Here is a 21,804-nt window from a genome sequence, read left to right as displayed (position 1 = left end):
AGCTGGCTTCTTGACCTGTAACAGTAGGCATTCTTAAGTATTTCCAAATATTTATTTGAATTTAATTATCGTACTTAGAATTAAAATAAGTAGTTTACTGAATTGGGAACTGCTCCTTTCCAATGAAAAATTAAAGCAAAAAGAATCCAGCAAGGTCAGATGTAAAAGAGAAAAAAATGCCCAAACGTCTGTGTTTGCATAGGGAAAGGAATAAAGCTAGTTCCTTACAGAGGACTGACTAATAGTGTGTTCTCTATCCCATATACATCACAAAACAACCAACCACTTGTGCATGAGTTAAGAAAAACCCCTCTCCTTTTCAGAACACTGTGGCAGGATAAGTGGTGAAGCTGAAGATGGCCCTCTGTCCTACTCAAAAGGTGAAAATACTTGGATATCTATGCTTTTGTTTAAAACACTATAACAGGAAAACAAAAACAAAACAAAACCAAACCTCTAAAATTTTCTGGATAAATAACTTCTACCTGGCATTTAAAACCACGGGCAATGGACTGTGGCTTATGGGTTCAGATGTCAGTGTTAACAGAAATTTGCTATGTGACCTGGAGGAGAAGTCGTATAAACTCGCAGGCTCAGAAAACAGGTATGTTCATATCTTCATACTTCCCTACAGCACCTCTCAAGTGGCTTTGGGATGCTGAATTAAAGTTAACAAACACGACTGAGGTTCCCCAATGGAAGAGAATAGCAGCACCATAATTATATTATAGTACTGGAAGCAAAGGTGATGGAACGACTGAAATAATAAACTTCAGCCCCAGAGACAGATAGTGTATATAAAGCAGAATAGCTGGTTAATAAAGAGTAAAGAATGTTTGGTGTGACGGTCAAAAGGTAGTTTAGAAGAAATGGATTTTTCGATTAAAGCCATTATTGACTATGGACGGTGATTTACGGCATCATCTCAAGTCAGAGGTTTTGCTGAGGTAAGACAGAACTCCTTGAAAAGATCTCCAGCCTAATAAAACTTCAGTGTGCTATGGAAAAGTTTAATGCCTAAAATGTAAATTTTAAGCAAAGTGTCATGAAACCTATATTACTTTCTCAAGCCTCACAGCTCTTAGGAGGGGGGTTGCAATTTTGCCCTGAAGTTACATAACATAATTACGTAGTATGAGTAAGTACCCTCTTCCTTAGCTGACCTCTTCCTTAAACGGCTGTTGTACTTACAGCAGCTACTTTTGCTGCTCAGATTTTTTGTCACCTTGATCAGGAAAACAGCAACGTTATGATAACATATTAATCCCTTTCTTATTGTCAGGAGCAACAGGGCAGAGACCTGCCTGTTGATGTTTGAACACCAGCGTGTCTCTGGGTGCAGGCGGGATGCACAGGGACACCTTTGAAGGTCTGCTCAGGGTCCTGGGACGCTGGCTTCTCCTGTGATGTGCCAGGTAAGGGCCAATTTGTCAACCTAGCGAATTTTGTCCCTCCAGCTAAGTAGACAAGCATTGCTGCTAGGCAAAATTAAGTGGAGCATTCCAGCTCTGCAACACCTTTACATTTTCTTGAACTACCCATGAAGGGATGTGTTTGGCCTCTTTTAATGACATGAACATGCCTGAGCTGCCCACTGCTGTAAGGGCATGCACTGACACATCCAGGGAGATGGAGGAAGCACTAAGATCCTGCTCACTGTCCCAAACACAGTGCCCAGTATTGCACCACGACTAGTCAAACTAAGCTGCCTCAAATTAATCACTTTTTCAGTTTAGCATACACCAGAGATCAGCTGTGACAAATTACCTGGATTTGGTGTAATGTACCATGTGGAATCACAGAAATGCAATAGAAGTGGGGTGACCTTTACGTGACTGCTACTAGGATTCATGTAATACAAGGTACAGGAGGGACTGGGAAAGCTTGAGAATGCTGTAGAGAGGTGGCCGTGAAAAACTGAAAGGCTGGTCACGTAACGTAGTCACAGACGTGTACAGAGGCACCATGGATTCCCAAGTAGGCAGGGAGCTGGAGGATGCTAGCCTGAAAAAAGTAAGTTCCCAGTAGCTACGCTAATGGAATAGTTCCTCGAGATGCTAATGAAGAGCTCCGTTTATTCTCCCTGGAGCCAGCCAGCCAGTAGAGGGAGGAATAATCTACTGCTGCCAATAATTGCTATTTATTACGCTTCTGCAATGCATTATGTTTTTCTTAAAGCTCATCTCATGACGCTTGCAAAACCTTTCCAGTTAAAGGAAAAATAACCTCGAGTTTTCACAGTTGGCAAAGCAAGTACACAGACAGAAAGTTCAAGGACTCAAGGAACAGAAAGCATATAATAAAGATGCTGCACATCTATTATATCTAAGATCATATTCTGATTTTTACAGCCCAGATGAATTGTGGACTTGTTTTCCAATTAATTAGGATTCACAGGGCAATTTGCTTTCATAGCATTCAGCAGATCATTACAAAAATGGTAGGATTCAAAGCATTTTTATGTGCTTTTCATGAATTAAAGTATTTTTCTTAGTGACTAGAAAGGGCAGGTCAGCACTGGGGTTGAAAAAGGAATCTTCCTTCCGTACAGAAATTGACAACTTGCAAAAAACATTATTTCCATATTCTTTAAGAATAAAGCTATTTGAAAGTAGAAACCAAAGAAAAACCCAACACAACAATACACTCTCAATGGCTGTATTACCAATCTCGCTCCATTCACCACAGATAACTCTGCTAAATATCCATTTATTGCAGGAAGGAAGCAATTTGGATGTGTGAAGGCAGGTTTTTGTCTGTACAGCTATTCACTACTCACTGATGAGAAGATATTCAGTAACAGGAAAATTCTAAATAAAAATACAAAGTTGTTTTTATCTGAAGAAAAGCAAGCAATTAATTAGGTAATCGCTAGATGTTTAGCAGGTCAAACCTTGGAGTTTTGCTGAAGGTCTATCAATGGGGAAGTCCGAGTCACATTTTTTTCCCTCAAATTAGACAAATTCTGTTGAAGTTAACAGGCCCAGTCCTGCCCTTCCAAACAGGAAAAAACCCAAGCTTGAACTCAGCAGAAGGAAATGGATCAATATTCTTCATAAAAAGACTGTGGAAAGCTCATGGATAATCTCGGCTGTGAGTGCACCAAGAGCCTGGGATGTCAGTAGAAAACTGCTCCTCCACTACCTCCTGTGGGTTTTGCTGTCCCTGGCAACACTGTGCTCTTAGCGGGCGATTGGGCTGCCGTCAGTAAGAAGAAGAGAAATAATGAGACAATAACAGAGACAAATGTTTCTTGCCGCATTCCAAACGGCTTTTCATCAGGAAATTCACAGGTTTTCCAGGAATAGGCTTGCACAGAGCATACAGTGGGAACCCCCTCCACTCAACCAGACTATTTTTTTCAGTGTGTGTGATGTGCTTGCTTCTCTGTGCAGCACATACCATGGCAGTGGAGGCTCTGAGATGTATTAAAATATCTTTTCCTAGCTCTGAAGGCCTTTCCTATGGGGAAAAAAAAGGCATTTTAAGATTCCCTTCTGCTATAGTGTGAAGGGTAACAAATACAAAGAAAATTTATAGAGAAGTGAGTGGGAAGCTGTGTGCTAGCATACATAGGCAGGGTGTAGAAGGATTTTTTAGGAGAGGCAGGACTAGCTGCAGGGAAGCATGCCTGTCCATCAGTTACCCCCTGTGAAAGTATCTGAACCACCTCTAGGACATATGTTAGCAATGGGCGTGGGCTGCGTGGTGGTAAGAGAGAGGGAGATGTGCTAAGTTATGAGAAGATCGTACCTATGAATTTCAACAGACACAGCAAAATGCAACATGAGTTACTGTTACTCCTAGGAGTAGTCTGCTCCCCTTCAGGCTTTCGCACATCACGGAGAAAGCAAATACTTACAGTAGGTGGAAAGAGAGAAGAGAGCATCCCAGCAGCAGGATGCAGGTGGGAAGCACCATTGAGGAGGAACTACAAGAACCGACCCTTTTAGCCCTGGCTGAGGTCTCACCAGCCTCTAAAGCTCTTCCTTCGGCAGGGAAGTACGAGGATGCTTTAACTTCTTCCCCACGCTGTGCCTCGCTGCTCGCACCATATGGTGGGGTTCTTCCCAGGCATCTCAGGGGTCACAAGGCAATGCTGCCCCATGCCTTGCTTCAGGAGTACAGAACAGGAGCTAAGAGCAAGGGGGCAATGACTAACGCTGACTGTATTAGCATTTCTGCAGCCTCTTTCGAAGGCTCCGTAATTGCTGCCCTAACTAACTGTAATGAATCAATCCTCGTGACATTCCGATGTGCTGGAGGTGAGTCTTATTATCCCTTTTTACCAAGAGCTGGAGGCACATTGATACCTGGGGTTGGGAAGTGGCCAGGCAGGGAGCAGCAGCGGTGGGGTGCCCAGCGCTCCTTCCTCGGCCCCAGCTCCCCAGGCCACAGCCCACCTGCCAGGGGGGCACAGCACGAAGGTGCGGGGGCCAGACCCTCCCACCACCCTGCTCCTCTCTGCCAGAAAAAGGGGCACCGCACCTGAGAGTTTTGCAATTTCAGTCCTTCCTTTTAACAGCTCGACTGATCCTCCCCTTCTCCACGGGAAACATGCTCGTTCCAGGTGCTCCTTTTAGACCTGAGAAACACCGAGCAGCCAAATCACACCTTAGAGTGCTCCTGAACTATAATTAACCTTAGTGTGAAATTTTATGGAAGAGAAAGCTGTTAAATTTGTCTGAATTCAAAAGAACTTGGAAGAACGGTGGCAAGATAATGTTTTTAACAAGCAGCACGATTAATTCATGGCAGAGGTTATCATCCCATTGTGTTGGGTAGGAGGCTGACATTTAAAACATCGTAAGTACTTTGTCAGGGGGGAGGAAAAAACCCTCCATAGCTCAGATTTTAAATGCTACACTTGAGATCTGTAAACAACCCACTGCAGAATCCAGCACAGAGGACCCAGATCCCAATGGCATAGTATTCCCAAGGGCTTTCAGAAAAACAGTTGACAACCATTTTTCTGTGCCTTATTCCTATTAAGTCTCACTCCTTGGGGAAAAAAAACCCAGTGTTGATTTCAAGCACAGTGAATATCTCCCCACGGAGCGGGACGCCCTCCCAGTGGGTATCTCAGGCCTGTACTGGGGGCGGTGGGTAGCCCAGTGAGCAGGGCAAGGGTTTTACATTCATCTCAGATCTACCCTGGATCCGATCTAACCTTCCCATTCTGGCTGGCTTCAGTGCTGCCCATGATGGAAACACTGAGGGAGTAATTGTGAAATACCAGATAGCACAATAAAACCAGTACAATTCAACTCAGAAGCAAGCTTTTACCTGTTTTTGGCTACAAAAAACCCTAATTCTACTTTTCTGCTCTAGAAATATAAATATTCTATTTATGAGAAGGGATTAGATTTTTTTAAAATATTGATAATTGACAACATTGTAAAACAGGCTGGCAAATAAGCATCAAGAAGTTCTAAAATCAGTGGTTTTAAGTATCACTTTACATGTCAATTTTATTTCATCCTCTTCTTCAAAAATATTCCTTAAAAATAAAGATTCTTCCTCTATGTATAAATTATTATTGTCTTATATGTACCTCATTTAAAGGAGGTACATAAAATAAAAGACATAATCTGAAAACACATTCAAAAGATGAAGAATCTCTGCGACATCAACATCAAACTACAGCCCTGTTTTTAACGAGACAGCTGTTTACGTGATTCATTGTTTGTATGAACTTCAAATGGATTATCGTATTATTCTTTGGGCTGTTGCCCTTAAGGGAACTAGTTACATTAAATAACAAGCCACCATTATATGGACATACCGATTGCAAGAACAGGGGAAGGAAATACAGCCGTAACATGCAATTTCAACAGAAAATGAGGGCTTGTCAATCTTCTGCCAGAGGCAAACCACTCAGGCAGACACCGCAGTCATCACAGAGATATAACGAATCTGATTAACTTCTCTGGAGAAGGGCCAATTAAAGCTGATAGGATAAAGCCTCCTTGGAGCTCACGCGTGTTTGCACAGGACTAAGTGTGCAAGGGCTGCCTGACTGCTGGTCGATGGCAAGGGCACCTGGGCTGCCCCGCTGCCATCATCAGCCACTGTGGCAACTTTTGCCCGGAGAATGGGAGCAGGGAGCAAACCCAGTTGCCTGGGAAATCATTCCAAAGATAGCTGGAAGGGTGACTGAGTGCAACTAACCACCGCGCGTACGGTGCCAGCAATGGAGCACCGAAATGAAGGAAGGCGTAGCCATCTTCCAGAGCAAGCTGCATGCCTCCCCTGCGAGGAACGGATGCAAAGAGAAGGATCCAGGAGCACCAGCAACAGACCAGCTCTAGTCGGGGCTAGAAACTGTGGGATGAAAGAACTGTGAAAGACTCACAAGGATGATATTACCAACAGAACTAGTGAAAAAGGTTAATAATTAAATCACGACTGATGAAAATCTTAGCAGGACAAGGTGTTAGGATCAGGGCTATAAAAAAATAAATGCAGAAGAGAATACTATGCACTCATTATTTTCAAAGGTGTGAAATTCATTAAAAAAGGAAATAAAATAAGCAGTGGGGAGGTGGAAATATAGAACTAGTTGATAGTCAGAAGGTCATTCTGTCACTGTGTGAAGGGACAGTGACCCTAGATGTGGTACTCTTCATGCAAATCTTGGCTCTTTTAATGGAGAAAGGATGCTTAGCCAAGTACTGAGGATTATTACTTAGGAATATTAAGGAATCACCTAGAAAAGAAAAAGAGAGAGAAAAGAGAAAGGGACAACAGAAATAGTAACATAGTGCTGACATTCATTCCGGCCACTCACAGTCTAACGTCTTATTTGAATGAGGCATCATCCACTCCCTCTCAATTCAAATTTGTTCATCACAGGTAAACAGCAATTAATTTGTGCCCTAAACCAAATGATCTGTAAGTAGGGGCGGGGGAAGCAAGAGACAGAGAGTTATTGCTCTGCCAGAAATGACATTCTACCCAACGGTAAATGACTGAACAACTGCAGTGGCACAGCCTGACTCACCAGCATTTCAAACAACTCTGAGCAACAAACCTCTGCCAAAGCCCTGTTGTCTCGCAGCTCTCACAGCCACGTGACTGCGAGGAGTCCAACAGATCCTGCACCAGCCTGAAACCCACGGCTAGACATTTAGGTTGGGCCCTACTGACTAGGCAGTGCCAGCCCTTCTGAGATTTCTAACGTCTTCGACTGCAACTTCACGAGGACGGCTGAATGACACGTTGGCTACATCCCACTAGAATAAGGAAAAAAGACCTTTTCGAAGACAGAACTTGCACACTCCCCCCCCCATTCCAGCTTTTATAAATATCATTTCTATCACTGCTACAAACATAAATATTATGAGATGAAGCCATGACTCAGTCAATGTCATCATTGACAACATTTCACCCAGAGTGGCTGTAAGCTTCCTGCATTACGTATGTATCCTTCGTTTTGAGATTTATGTGAAGTTCACAACCAAATTATTTCTCTAAATGTGATAAAGGCGAAGTAGCAGTTTTAAGTTTTGTAAAACAAAGAGTAAAAGTAATAAATGAAGTATGAACCTTGTATTGTTTTGCTTTCTAGCACATTTTTAAATTTTTGTTAGGTAGACGGTAATAAGTATTATTACAAGAGTGAGCATCTATATTATGCCTATTGTGGTGTGGTAAAGTAATAAATAATAACTGTGAACATTTATAGGAGTAGTCCAAGCAAGACTATCTTCCAAAAGAAGTTTTTCAAGTTTCCTTTCAAGTGTAGAGCAATGAAGGCTTAGCAAAGATTTGCAATAGCAATTGTCAGATATAAACCAGGAGTGATTTATATACTGGTCCTGAAAGCTCCTGAGCTTGCCTTCAGCGTGATACATCACTGTCACAGCGCAGAGCTGCACAGGCACAACCCAAGCATGGCCGCCACCCCGACATCCCTTAAATAAAGGGAAGGATTTGGGTGCTCTGGACGTGGCTGCCGGCATTCGGGGATGACAAAACCAGTTAGTGCTTTCTGCGGTCCCTGGGCTGGCTGCAGGCCAAGCCGCCGGGCAGCGGGGTGCAGGCTGGGCAGGGACGCAGCCCTTCTGGAGGGCAAGGGGAAATCGCCGTGCAACTCGGCTGCAGATGCAACCACAGGAACCTCTCACAGGAACTCAGGACCTGCTGCAAAGGTGTTTTCAACAAAAATGTGTGGGTTTTTTTTTTTTTTTCCACACTGGCAAATAACACAAGCAGTGATTGTATGGTGGTTCTCTATCTTTGTGGTGTACAATGAATAAGGAAGCAGGCACAATGTAAAAAAGTCTTTAAGGATTTTCCCTAATTTCTCTCCTCTTGAAAAGATTTATAACTTCATTAGGTGGCGAGGAGATTTTAAAAAGTCAAATCTCTTCAGATGAGCTTTCATTCTTGTGTGTTATGGAAGCAGAGTGGTATTTGATGCTACCCTACCTCAGCACCTTGGCTATCAGGGGCCATACACTTTCTTTGCTGTCCCCTGCCCTTACCGGTCACCCCATACTGCACCCAAGCCAGCAGAGAATTACTAAACAAAGTTGAAAGTTACTCCATCTTAGCAGTAATACAAACACAAGAAAATACAGGAAACAAATGAGTGGCCATCAACGTGACTTAGATATTAATAGTATCCTTTATTTGTAAGGGCAGAATAATTACTCACTTTCATGTCTCTCTCTTTCACCCTAACATGATGCAAATGAACAGAAGATCCCAAAGCACGTCTGCAGAAACACTGTCTTGTAATTTCACATTAAAACTAAAGCAAAATGCACTGTTTTCACTTTTTCCATTTTTAATCTAAAAGGGCTCCAGCACTTCACAGTGAAAGAATATTGCACGTCTAGCTGATCAGAACAGAAAATTATTATGAATAATTAACTTAATTATGGTTGCCTGTTTGCTTGTCTTGTTATGTTGGACATTAAGGACTCCAGACTGAATTTTGAGCAAACGCACATCTCTTTTTATGCCTGTGAATTTTCCGCATGGCAGATTTAATACATCAGCTGAGCTCCCCTTAGCAAACTAAACCAGATAGTACAAGATCACATACCGAGAGTCAAGCACGGTATGGATGGCAGCAGCCGGAACATAATTTCAAAACGTTAGCAATGAAATAACATTTAAAATACATGAAAGAATTCTGCAGCACTGCTGTGGGTGGGCTAGCTATATTTACTATTCAACATCAGGCCTTAAGGAATAATTTGGTCCTCAGGAGAATTTTATTTTTATATTTAAAAAATAAGTAAGTTAAGAAAAGGAAGTAAGAACAGTGATAGTGGGTATACTCAATAGCCTGAGAAAGACAGACAGAGAATCATAAAAGATAGGTCTGGCGGGGTTTTCGTGAGGTCATTTGGTCCCTCCTCCTACCCTAAAGCAGGATCAGTGATACCTAAATTTGTCCTGACAGACGTTTTCTACCCTTTTCTTGAAAATGTCCAGTGAAGTGATTTCTCTTGGCAATTCGCTCCTGCGCTTAACTATCATTACCATTAGGAAAATTTTCCTAACATATAGCTTGTGTATGTCCTTGCGGTCCAAGGCAGTATTTCTTCTCCTGTCCCCACTGGACATTATGACCTTCCTTTCTGAGGCAGCCCTTTAAGTAGGTGGGCAGAAGCAGGGCTAAAAATAAACAAGACTAGTTTTGCACACAAACATGCAGGTTGGCTGTGTAAAAACTATACCCTGAAAGGGATGGCTGAAAAACCTATCTTGGTTCAGTAATTATAACAGTGTTTCTTAACGCAAGCCTTGGAAGTGCCTGTTTGACCCATAAAGTACAGCAATAGACTTTGCTTTTTAAAACTGACAACGGGATGGGCTTGAATTCACCAAAATCACTTGCTCTAAAATGAATAAATGTTTACAGTATTTAACTGAGAGACGCTAAAAAGTTGGAAGTCCTCACTTTCATCTGTAGCTATGTCTAACATAAAGCTAAATCTCGTGCAAAGTTGAGCCAGATGACTAGATACAGGGCAAGGATTTTCATTTCTGCAAGTAAGGCAATCATCTAAATGAGGCTGCAGCCTTTCTTTAACAAATGATCAGCTTCCAAAACTCTGCTCCAGTATTGCCAAAAGATCACACTCTGACTAGTTAAGCTAAAGGCTTTTTTCTTTTGCTGATGTTTATTCTTATGTAAGTTAATTGTAACTGTTTCATTGCCTTAAATTTCAGCAAGTAAAGGTGAAAGTACAAGTGAGGCAACAACTGTAGTACAGGTCACAGATTACAAGAAGATTCTGACTTTTCACCGTAGAGAAACAAGAAATAACATTGTTTATACAAATGTGAGAATACTGAGGTAACAGGGCGTAAGGGCACATGGAGCTAGGTGTGGACTGACACAAGGGTAAGTTTTACGATGGGATAAGCGACGTCCGCTAGCAGTGAGACTGCAATAGCTAGGGTATCTCAGTTTCATTGCCAGACAACCTGGTGAGGATCATCACAGAAGCAGAGAGGAGGAGTGCCCGTCGTACTGCACCCTCAGCTGTAGGAATGCCCTGTCTCCACGGAGGATCGTACAGCGAGACGAGTGGGCTCATTTCTGAGCTGTAAAGGCACACGTGCCTTTGTGTGAGGGGACACAAAGCCCAGAAGGGAAGCTGTCATGGGGCACAAGCTTTCTCACATGTCCATCAGTGATGTTAAGCATTAACTGACCAAAAACACTTTATATAGCCGTCAGTGGAAAGTTGCAACAGAAAGCTCCAAGCTCTAAGTTCCTTTAATAAATCAGTATCCTCTGCTCCTTAAATATAGAAACACAGAATCACAGAATCATTTAGGTTGGAAAGGACCTTTAAGATCATTGAGTCCAACCGTTAACCTAGCACGACCAAGCCCACCACTAAACCATGTCCCCAAGCACCACGTCTACACGTCTTTTAAACACCTCCAGGGATGGGGACTCCACCACTTCCCTGGGCAGCCTGCTCCAGTGCCTGACAGCCCTTTTGGTGAGGAAATTCTCCTTAATGTCCAACCTAAACCTCCCCTGGCACAGCTTGAGGCCATTTCCTCTTGTCCTATTGCTTGTTACTTGGGAGAAGAGATCGACCTCCACCTGGCTACACCCTCCTTTCAGGGTGCTATAGAGAGTGATCAGGTCTCCCCTCAGCCTCCTCTTCTCCAGGCTGAACACCTCCATGTACACAAAACAGATGTCAGCTGCCATAAGGAAACCATTGGCTCCAGAGGTATGCCCACCTACTACCTCAAAATACATACATTTTTTATTGTCTTGCCTTTCAATTTTTCTTCTGACTTATAAATTATTCACTGAACTTAATCATACCTGACACATGAGCCTGAAAAGGGAGAAACCTGTCCAACAGCTTCTCCCTAGCTTTCAGAGAGAAGAGAGAAGGGATTGCAAAAATACGAATAAAAAGCTAAGTAATATATCATGCATCACTGACTGGGGGCTGGGAAAGGTCAACAACAAATAGTTCCAGAATACTATTCCTTTGGCTGCCCATCCAAAGCTCATGGAGATGCTCCAGTCTCTTTCATGGGAAATCCAAAAAACTCCCCCTTCAAGCAAGCCAACAAAACATACCTCAAGGAAAATGGAAACAATTCTTTCACTAGCTAAAGGTTTGATGAAAATGAAAGGCACTGCAACACGAAACAATGAAACACACTGCACTGGAAACATACTGTAAAACACTAATAAAAGATTAATCAGACTTACTCCTTTTGTACTAATTAGGAAAGTCATTGTTCCCTAATTGGAAGTCACTCAACAAGAAAGAAAATTAACAAGCCTTCCTGCATCTGTCTAAAAATATTCACCATCAACAAGACAAGGCATTCCATCACCTTATTATTTCCCCTCTCCCTTCCTCCTGTCTGTGATCTGGGCCAGTGAAGTTAATGGGGTATCTTCATTAATTTTAGCAGAACGAGGACACCACCTCCATTTAAAAAAAAAAGTACGCTTTTGTTTATATGACACCTTTTTCTGGGGATATTTTGGAGCATGTTGTAGCAATATAGAAACATCTTAAAGCAAACAGGACCTCATTCCTAAGACCAAGATGTTTTTCATACCTGAGGACAGATGCTACGCTGTGTGGTGAAGTGCAATGTAAGGACATCGGCTTCAGTCTGCTCAAATGCCGGATCAGCCCAGCCAGTGTGTCGGGCTACAACTATCCTTACATCCCTTGTCATTGCCCTCAGTACAGACACTTCCCAAGAGCAGCACTTTAGAAAAGCTGAGGAAGTGGGAAAACTATCTCCAGAGTTTATATTGTTCCAGTGTTTTCTGAGAGTTGCATATTTCAGTTTGAAGCCATGAAGATATCTACGTACACAAATGTGTGTGTCGCATCACTATAGGAAAATCAAAGCTATAATGACCTCCAGCTTTGCGCATAACACTTAACAACATCCTTGCCATGTGACACTTAATTTGCTGTGTCTTTAGTGTAAAAAGCTTTTGGACCTTTGCTCATCCTTTCATTCACAACACTCTTAGCATCATCTTTGAAAAACGACATTATGCAATTTCACCATTCATTCACTCAGCGCAGATGATGCACTTTACCTTCCCATCAGCCTATATGGATGTGCCCATGTGTGCGTATGACCTTACTCCTGATCACCACAAAGTACCACCAGACAAAATTATTTGGGAGCTTTGCAGATTATAAAACTATTTCGATCATTATTTCTTTGACTTTTACAAGAATCAGGGGATTTTCTATCATCTGAAACATCTTATACTATATAACAATGGGGTAGTTGGATTTTTTTTTGCAAGTCATCCTAGCAGAGCTGGTCCTGCAACTCTGTCAAGATTTGATTTGCAAAGTAGGTTGACCCTAGCTTGAAGGCTTCTCCTCCAGGTACTGACCTGATCCGTTCTCAGACAGGTGTTGAAAAGCTGGAATTCAGGATGGATAAAACAGATCTACCTCTTCTTGCTTTTGTCACTGTTATTAAGTTTGCTACCAGTTTCTGCCTCTTAACTGAGCTTGATCATTTACTGTGATTTTATAGGATTTAAGAAAAATGGCACAGAGGTTTTCAAAACTATTTTATCTTCAGATTCCCACAAACATACAAGTAGAAAGTACTTATGATATTTATATTAGCGCATAAAAAAATCTAAGCCTGGGTGTACACAAATAACATGCACATATTTTGCAATATTATTTTTAGAATGTCTCTGATAAACTTTGAAGTTAGGAATTGGTTGGTTTATTCTAAGTATCACTCATCTATGCAGTAAATCACAGGAACAGATGCAGCTGTGATGGAAGTTACACAGACGAATTTTTTACCATGGGATAAAAAGGAGAAAAGCCTAACTATTTTTGCTTATATGCTGACATATTCTTTTCATCATCAGTGGTGTAACTTGGTGCCCATTGAAAAGTGTTTGTGTTGTACATAATTGTGTTTCTCCAAGTAACAGCTGACTGGAAAAACATGATGCGTCTATTAAAATACCTTGAAAATAAAGATTTGTTAAGAAAAAACTAATTTGTGTTCTTCCTTCTCTCCTTTTTATGTGAGTTCTACAAATGTATCTCCAAAGTATCAAAATCATTGAAATTGTCAATACACTGGTGATTAGAGAGCACAACTTGGCTGAGAAAAAAAATGTGTATATGATCAAATATGAGTTGAAAGGAACAGTTCTGCAACCGTATATAACCCAAAATCCATGTAATGGTAATCCATTTGTGGATGTTTTAAGTACTGCAATATTTTAGAAAAAATTAAAAAAAAAAAAAAGAAGTGCAGAAGACTCAAGTGGCTGAAGTCCCCACAGTAGCAGCAATACTGAGTTAGGAAGCAGAATCAGAACCCGTATTTTAAGCAGTGACCGTGCGTGCAGTGAAGAGGAAAGGGGCAGAATGAAGTAGAAAAACTATGGTAACAGGATCCATTTCTTAGACCTCTTGTCCTCAACAGAGTTTTCCAATTCCTTCCATATTCCTCATCTTTTAGGCTGGCAAAGTGCTGCCATCGAGTTACACCTTGTGCTGACTCACCAGCTCCTTTGCCCATACTACTTCCAGAGCTCAAAAGGGATGGATGCAGATCTTTCTCTGCCTTATCCAGCTACAGATCCTCACAAAGTTTGCCGGAACTTCGTACCTTTCAGACTTCAGTCTCTATGACAAACTTGGTTAAAGTTGGCCAATGGATTCAAAAGTTACCAGGAGGTGGAGGTGATAGGTTGGCATGTGGGCAGACAACGTAATTGCATACTTTTTCCCCAACAAAACCCAGCCTAAATGTAACCAAGGAACATATAGATAGTGAAGGAATATGTCCTGAACCAAGCTTGGCTGTAACAGAAATGTCAGTTATCTGTTGCCTGCACCTTCTTTAGAAGCTAGCTAACCAGTCCATTTTTCATCTGCTTACAAGGGCAAGATGAACTTTTGCCACTTTTCAGGAATGGGCAAGAAAATGTCACTTTTTTTTTCAGCTGGATCAGTTTATCTAGACTGTGAAAGATTAAACACCAAGAGGATACTGCCAGGAAAGACAGAGAGAAAAAGCTACTTACTTCCTGGGAGGATAATGAGGGTGCCGCAGCGGAGGTGTGCATTTCAAGATCGCAGCAAGCTGTGCTTTATTCAGAATAGTACCACAGCATTTGACACATGTGCTGTAACCACATGGAAACCATGGCATGGGAGGAATATTGTAGGAGGGAGATTGTAAGGTATAGCAAGAAAAAAAACCCTCAGCAAAATCAGGAAAATAAATTTGTATTACGTAAAGGAGATATGACACAGTTGTGCTGTTCAAAAGTTATTCCTTATATTAAAAGAAACATTGGAAATAATGCAAATCCTTTCTTAGAAGAGTAGGCGCATGAGCAATGGTAGGTAGGTAGGTGGGAGGAACAGCGTGGGTCGTGAGACCAATATTAGACTTAAAGCACTCAGAGAGGAAAAATCCCTTCAAAAACAACAGTGAAAGCAAAAGGGAACATGTTTTTAAGTTGTTTGCTCTGCCAAAGATGAAAGTGAAGCCAATTAGAGACTGCATACAGAAAACAGAGAAAGAGGAGCAGAAAGAAGGGCAGAAGATCCCTGACAATTACCACTGCAGAAACACGGCTTTCACTAGGTGCCTTGTTCTTCGCTGGCGGAAAAAACCATAATTAAAGGAGTGAAATACCACTCAGCTTTAAGGTGTTAATAATGTCCTGCAAGGTCAGCTAGAAAGTCCACTAGTGTCAGTAAAAGGCTGCCTGCTGACTGGAGTGGCTTTTGGCTCATTTCCATAAAGCTCTGATTCAGGTACAAATTGAACTCAAGTCAACAGTAAGGCAAAGAAATAACTTGTTATCACACATTACACAATTGCTTGATGACCTATATTCAGTGAGTGAGGGGCTCTAATTTAGTCTCTGGCCGACATGCCAGCAAAACTCTATCACAACTCTCAGGGTAATCAGGGTAGCCCTGGGATGAACAAGAAATGTCATGGTCAAGGTCAAGTCATGCTACTAAGAAAGTATGAAGAAGTCTGCAAAACAGACCTAGCTTAACAGAAGCTAACAATTCCCAGAGCAAGCACTTGGCTAGTTCTCACACAAAAAACTTCAAACAACAAATTTCATATTCAGCAGAAAGGAAAAAATGCAATGCATAATTATGTATTATACAATTTGTCTCTGAAAGTGGAAAGGTTTCCCAGGAAGAGATATTTGTATAAAGTATCACCATAGATTAAAAGAAATAATTCTGCTTCATCCCAATTTATGCTGAAAAGTCATCGAAAAAGAAAAATTATTTCATATTTTGTCCTCTTTTTTGTTTTACCGCCATTAACCATTTCCCCCTTCCTTCTTCTACCCTGTGATTTACATCCTACTTCTGCATAGCTCCTAAACTTGCAGGAATTTTACTGAGTGCAGCTTAAAATTAAGCACATTCCTAAAAGCTTTCCCGAATAGGAAGGGATTAAAAAACATACGTGAAATGAAATATTCATACAAGCACTCTGCTGAATTATGATGACTTCAAAGCTAAAGCCAAAAGCTTTTGCTGCCTAGCCCCTCTGATCTAACGTCCTCTGTGGGTGAGTAGTGACATGCAGGGCTTTTTATTTTCAGTAATTCCATATCCTTTTGCAAATCTCGCATCTACAGAGAACAGGGATGACCAAGAGCAAATACACTCACTGTGATGCATTGTACTTCACATTTCTGTTACGGAACGATGGAACACATCCTTCTAAAATCTCCAAAAGACTAAGTTTCGTGCCTGATAGCGTGTCCACGCATAAAGCATGGCTTTGTGGAGTTTGTGGTGCTCACTTTGCTGAGGTTGCAATAACTGATCTCAGAGGAGGAGTTTTGGCTCAGGAAAGGATGTGCTAAAGTCTGCTGGATGATGAGAGGAATCACTGGATCCCCTGAGCAAGCGCCAGCTAGCTTAGGAAAATCCCTGCAGAAAACAAGGCTGCTGTCTCCTTTGGACAGTGATGGAAAGAGAGAGCAGAAGCAACTCCTGGCTTCCCCTGGGACAAAGTCAGGCTGGCTGTTACGGGCAGCTGCAATAAGCATGTTTTTTTTTTCTTCTGGTCTATTCATCACTGATGTCAAGAGTATGACATTCTTAACAAGGATCAAACACTTTTCTCTAAAATCTATTTATCAGATAAGGTCTCTGGGGAAAAAAATAGGGTAGAGGAGGACGAGGAAGGAGAAGAAATTAATGAGGGAAATGCGGAAGGAGTCCTTTATCACTAATCACGGATACTAGAAGAGATACAGCTTTTTTTTCCATTTTAAAGCTACAGCCTTAGGCATGTTATACTAAAATTAGGTTATTTTTGGTTCAGTGAACTATGATTCACTATTATAGCTATGAAATTTGCAGAAGACAGAAATAATTGTTGATTTAAATCCACACTATTTTCTTTTATAGATATAATTTATTTTCTTGCTTTAGGGGACCTCTCCATTTTAGAATCATGTAAAATAAAACACTAACCTCAAAATTGTCCATTTATGCAATTTTCATGAGAATTTGGGTGGCTCTTTTAAAAGGTCCAAACAAAAGAAAACCACAAAGTGACATTAAAAAACCATAAATCCATCATTCCTCTTGACTAAAGCTTTCATAAGTGAATAAAAAAAATTCAGTTTTTGTTATATTTCTCCACAAAATACAGTGCAGTTCTAAGTGAACTAAAGAGTGGAAACCACGGATCGCTCTATTTTCAGACATTGTTCTTTTTAATTAATTGTCGGACGTTCTCTGATGAGTTGGAAAGACTAGCTTAGGGCTAATTTCACGTGTTGCGTATATATAAATACACAATTATGCAAAGTTTTCACAGGCCAAAGCTATAATTCGGCAAAGTATTTAAAGAACAGACCTATTGTACATACCTGAATACTCACTTAACACTAACAGCTTGAAATACTTTGCAAATTCAAAGTGCAGGTAGTAGGGTCCCTTTTCAGAGTAACATTGAAATACATTCCCAAACTTACTCTTGTTCAGAAAAAAAACCAACCAAAAATAAAGCATGAGCGAACACACTTGTTTAAATACTTTCCTTAACTGTTACCTAGAAGTAAGGAGTAGAAACAAATCGGAACAGAAACTGTACGTCTTAATGGAGAGCTTGATATGATGTAGTAAAACACGGACTTACTTGAGGGTGGTGAGCTCTGTAAGGGATGGCTGGGTGGCCTTGAGATAGCTCTCTCTCCGTGCAGCAATCTTTGGAGATGGCTTCGGACTTGTGTCTGAATCTCCACTGTCATCATCCCCCATGGCTTTGATGTAACTGCCACTACGCATTCGTCGGCAGGGAATCTCATCATCTTTCCCTCGAGGAGTGTATCCAGTCCATTCATCTTGAGGAACCTGAAGTGATAAACACAATTCTTTTATTATTACACTCTTCCCTGATGATCTTAGCAAGATCTGACCGTGCTAAGCCACAAGAGCCATAACAAAAACTCTGATGGCCAAGGGTCCATCCTCAATCCCATCTGACCATGGGCTGCTGTTCACAGTGGATGTCCACTTCTTCCCCTGCACAGTCACGACCACCGCTGGGGCTGATTGTTATTTTATGCTACTTGTCTGGGAAGCCTCTAGCAAACATGCTGACATAGGAGCCTCAGTTAGGTCTAATACTGGGCTGGATAAATCTGGGGGTTTTGGTGGTTTTCATTCAAAGCATTTACAGACCATATCAAGGTATTTTTGGTTCAGCTCAACATATTGAACACTTCTGGGAAGGCATAAAAGATGAATCCCTATATCACAATCTTTTCAGACGGAGTGTGCGTAGCCACACTCACCAGGATGATTTTGGTTCAAGATACATTTCAAATTAGTGGAGCTACGTAACAATCATCACAACAGTAGGTTTGCAAGTGTGAAATTATACTACTATTGCTTCTATAGCATAATTAGTGTGACTGAACACCCGCCAGCTTGCAGGGATCCTCCTTTTGAATTATGTTAGTCTGAGCGTCTGAGTCATACAGCTCTTTATTCCTTTCTTTTTCTTCTTATTGATGTTCATTATTTCTCTTGATCTGAAGTAAGTGCCGTCCATTCTTTGCACTGGAAATCTGGAACACTGGGAATGTGCATTTATGAGATTTTGGGACATAGCAGAGGACAGTCCAAGAGCATGGTGCTCCTGCCCACCCATTCTCTCCCTTCCTCTGCTCTTGGGACTTCTGACCATTGTAAATTAACACTCTTCTCCTTCCTGTAACATGGAGTGGGTCCTTGAAGGAGTTGTCCTGGAGTTATTTTGCGGAAACCCCATTTTTATAGTAAAGGTAAAACTGCAAAAGGGCTTTTTAGTTAAACATATTTTTGTGTTCGATTTAAATAAAAGCAGTTGTGAATTTTTAGTTTGCTACTTTAGTGATTATTCTTAGTGAATCAACTCTATAAAGTAAGCTGTAGCTACAATGCTCAGAAACCCTTACAAGCAGTATTAAACAAGGAGCCTCAAATCTGGGTTGCTAAAATTTGTCCTGAAGCTTACGAATACTAGCATCTAGCAGGATAATCACCCAGTGTCTCTCTTCTATGGAAAGTTTGTTTTTCAACAACATTTAACTTCTGCTGAGTATCCTGTGTATTGCTTGCTTCCCAAACTTCAGCCAGAGCATTTACGTGCCAGCTTGTTTAGACAACCAACACTGAAACACTGGACTGTTTGCTAACGGCTTAGCTGTTGATTCCCAATACAAACATAAGCTTAAATCTGGAGGCTGTAAGGCCTTTCAAATGTTACTGTCAACGAAGGTCACATTTTTCTATCATTTTATCAATCTATTCTACTATAAACTGCAATGCAAAACCCACTGTGCTATACAAAGGAACAAAGGTATTTAATGGTCCTAAGCATTCATGGGCTGAGTACTAATTATAATTAATTAACGAAACTATTCATAAGCCATGTCATTGCTTTGTTTCCTACTGATTTCAAACCCAAGGCCTTGCCAACTTTCTTCCTTCATTGACTCTTCTTTTCCTACTACTAACATCATGATTTAGGGCCTGCCTTGAACTTCCAGGCTCAAACAAGTCCTTCTTTCCTCTTGTACTCAGTCTAAGCTCTCTCTTCTCTTCCAAATCTCTCTTGGTCAAGTCTGGCCTCGATAAACTCACTTGGAGCTTTGATATTTTTGTTAGAGCACTCAAGACTTAATCCTGAAAGCGTACTCTAGTTTGTACCTTTATCAACACTTCTTCTTATAACTCAGTCTTCCTTCTTGGGTCAGTTGCTCTATGTTTTATTTAACCAATTCTTTCCTCATGCCTTTTAAAAGTAAATGTCCATGTTTTCTTTAAATATCCTTTAGCTAATAACTCTGGTAACTCTACTTCTGTGAAACATTTAAATTCTTATCTTCCAGCAGCATAGCATGTAAAGTTTGTTGCTGGTTTTTTTTTTTTTTTTCTTTTTAATACTTGCCTGGGCTTCAAGAATATAAGATCCTTAAGGCAGGAGTATATTTTAAAGTCCAGTTTTCTTATTGAACAATGGCATGCAGAATTGTGTATCTATAGCAAGCAATTGAATAAACACACTTAAAATATTCTTCTAGAAAAGGGTAAGACACTAAGTAACAACTGGAGTATTACAGACTGAGAGTACTAAGTACTAACAGAACCCACTGGAGGAACAGGATTGAATATACAGCTCTGATGTTTCCACATCAAATAGAAAAAAAAAAAAAAAAGAACAAGCAATGTTTTAATTCTGTGGCTTCTAAGTTTATGCTTAGACCCCAGATCTGGAAAGTTGATGCTTTCCTGGTGTGTATGTTTGTAAAGTGCAAATGAAGGTAATACCAGGTAGCGGTTTTGATTCTGATTTTTCACATACAACAGTACAGAGCATTTTACACTCCTCCTCCAGCCACTTATGACAGACAGAGGATAATATTTTTGTCAGGTCTTATTCTTGCATTGGTTCTAGGCCAATCACACAGCGAAAATGCAATCTATATTCATACCACCCCTCACATACATTTTGGAACCTACAGCACATGCTCGTCAACTGTAAAACCTTGACTTTTCAAATCACTCGTACAAAAAAAAGAAGTTAACATAGGTTTAGTAAAATCAAGCTCTGCTGACATTTTGATGACATGCTCAGACTTCAGTCAGAAGTTTAGAACTTGTAATAGTGTATTTCCGATCAGTTTTCAGGCAGCTATTAGATACCTAAGTCAAGGTATGTAAAGAATCTGTGAATTCTCAGAGGACATGCACTTCAATCTGTTTAATATTTTATTCATTATGCTTTAGTTAATGATCTGTGCTATTTCTTGTTAAAATAAATTAGTGACTTAATCTTTAATGCACTAAATAAAACACGTTAGTACAATGTTAAGGTTGGTGTCTGTCTGAGAAAAAGTCAGGGGAGTTAAAGTTACAATGTTCATATAGCACCCATAATTCAGGCAAGCTGAACACTTGTAGTATTATTAAATAATAGACATATTGTTAAATTTAATGCTGTAGTTTATCGGTGCAATACAAGTGATGAGATATAGCTGCTGTGGGCACCATAACTCTGAAATTCTTGAGTTCTGTTACCAATAACCCCATACCTTTCTTCCCAAAGCTTCTCAAGATGATTTGGATACAATAGGCCAAGTTTTGAAAGGTGGTTGCAATAAATTTACCACAAAACTTCCTACTTACAGATGCAAACACTGTGTGCTGTGATGAGTTTTGAACGCACTGCTCTAGCTCCACAGCTTGTATGATGCGATCAGGAGGAAGCTTCCAGTTTGAGCTCTGCTTCCTCAGTGAAGTGAGCAACCACTGAAAAACAGCACGCTACCTTTTCAGTAACTTTCCACCTTTCAAACACTGTAGTTGCAGAAAAAGAAAGTTCTTTCACAGAGAGACCAGGGGCGAAGCAGTCTCGGAGAGAGCCACAAAGCCCCTGGCTGGTTGGTGGACTGGAAGTTACCTGCATGCACAAAACCAAAGGAAACGATACAAATGCTACCCAAGTTCCATCACCAGCTTATGGGTTTAAGGGTAAACCCTGCACTTCCTAAAGTGGAAAGGATGGTTAGAAAAAACATCCAGATTTAGAGAACAGTCTAAAATATCAACCCAGATATGCTTCTGATTTCAGTTAACACATTGAGAAAGTCAGAGTGTTTGCACAAACTATCTTGGCTGCCTAGAGAAAGCTGCAGTAGAAGGATGTAATGGATATTTGATTAAAAAGCTATTTTAGTTGAACAGTGCGCCCAGTTTTCTTGCAGATATTTAAGGCTGAGTGTTGGGGGGG

General features: G+C 40.8%; 1 protein-coding gene across 1 annotated transcript in view; it reads right to left on the bottom strand.

The window, feature by feature from the left end:
• DLGAP1 (discs, large (Drosophila) homolog-associated protein 1) overlaps positions 1–21,804 on the bottom strand; it is a gene marked incomplete at its 3' end in the record, with an annotated part of 137,882 nt that overhangs the window by 104,938 nt on the left and 11,140 nt on the right. Inside the window, exon 2 of the mRNA XM_009701921.1 lies at positions 17,665–17,879. Coding sequence (XP_009700223.1) covers positions 17,665–17,879 — 215 coding nt within the window. The remainder of the gene's footprint in view (positions 1–17,664; positions 17,880–21,804) is intronic.

This window comes from Cariama cristata, unplaced genomic scaffold, assembly GCF_000690535.1.
Source record: "Cariama cristata isolate BGI_N322 unplaced genomic scaffold, ASM69053v1 scaffold996, whole genome shotgun sequence".
Lineage (NCBI taxonomy): Eukaryota > Metazoa > Chordata > Aves > Cariamiformes > Cariamidae > Cariama > Cariama cristata.
The sequence above is the reverse complement of the archived record's forward strand: the minus strand, read 5'-3'. Positions and strand labels throughout refer to the sequence as shown.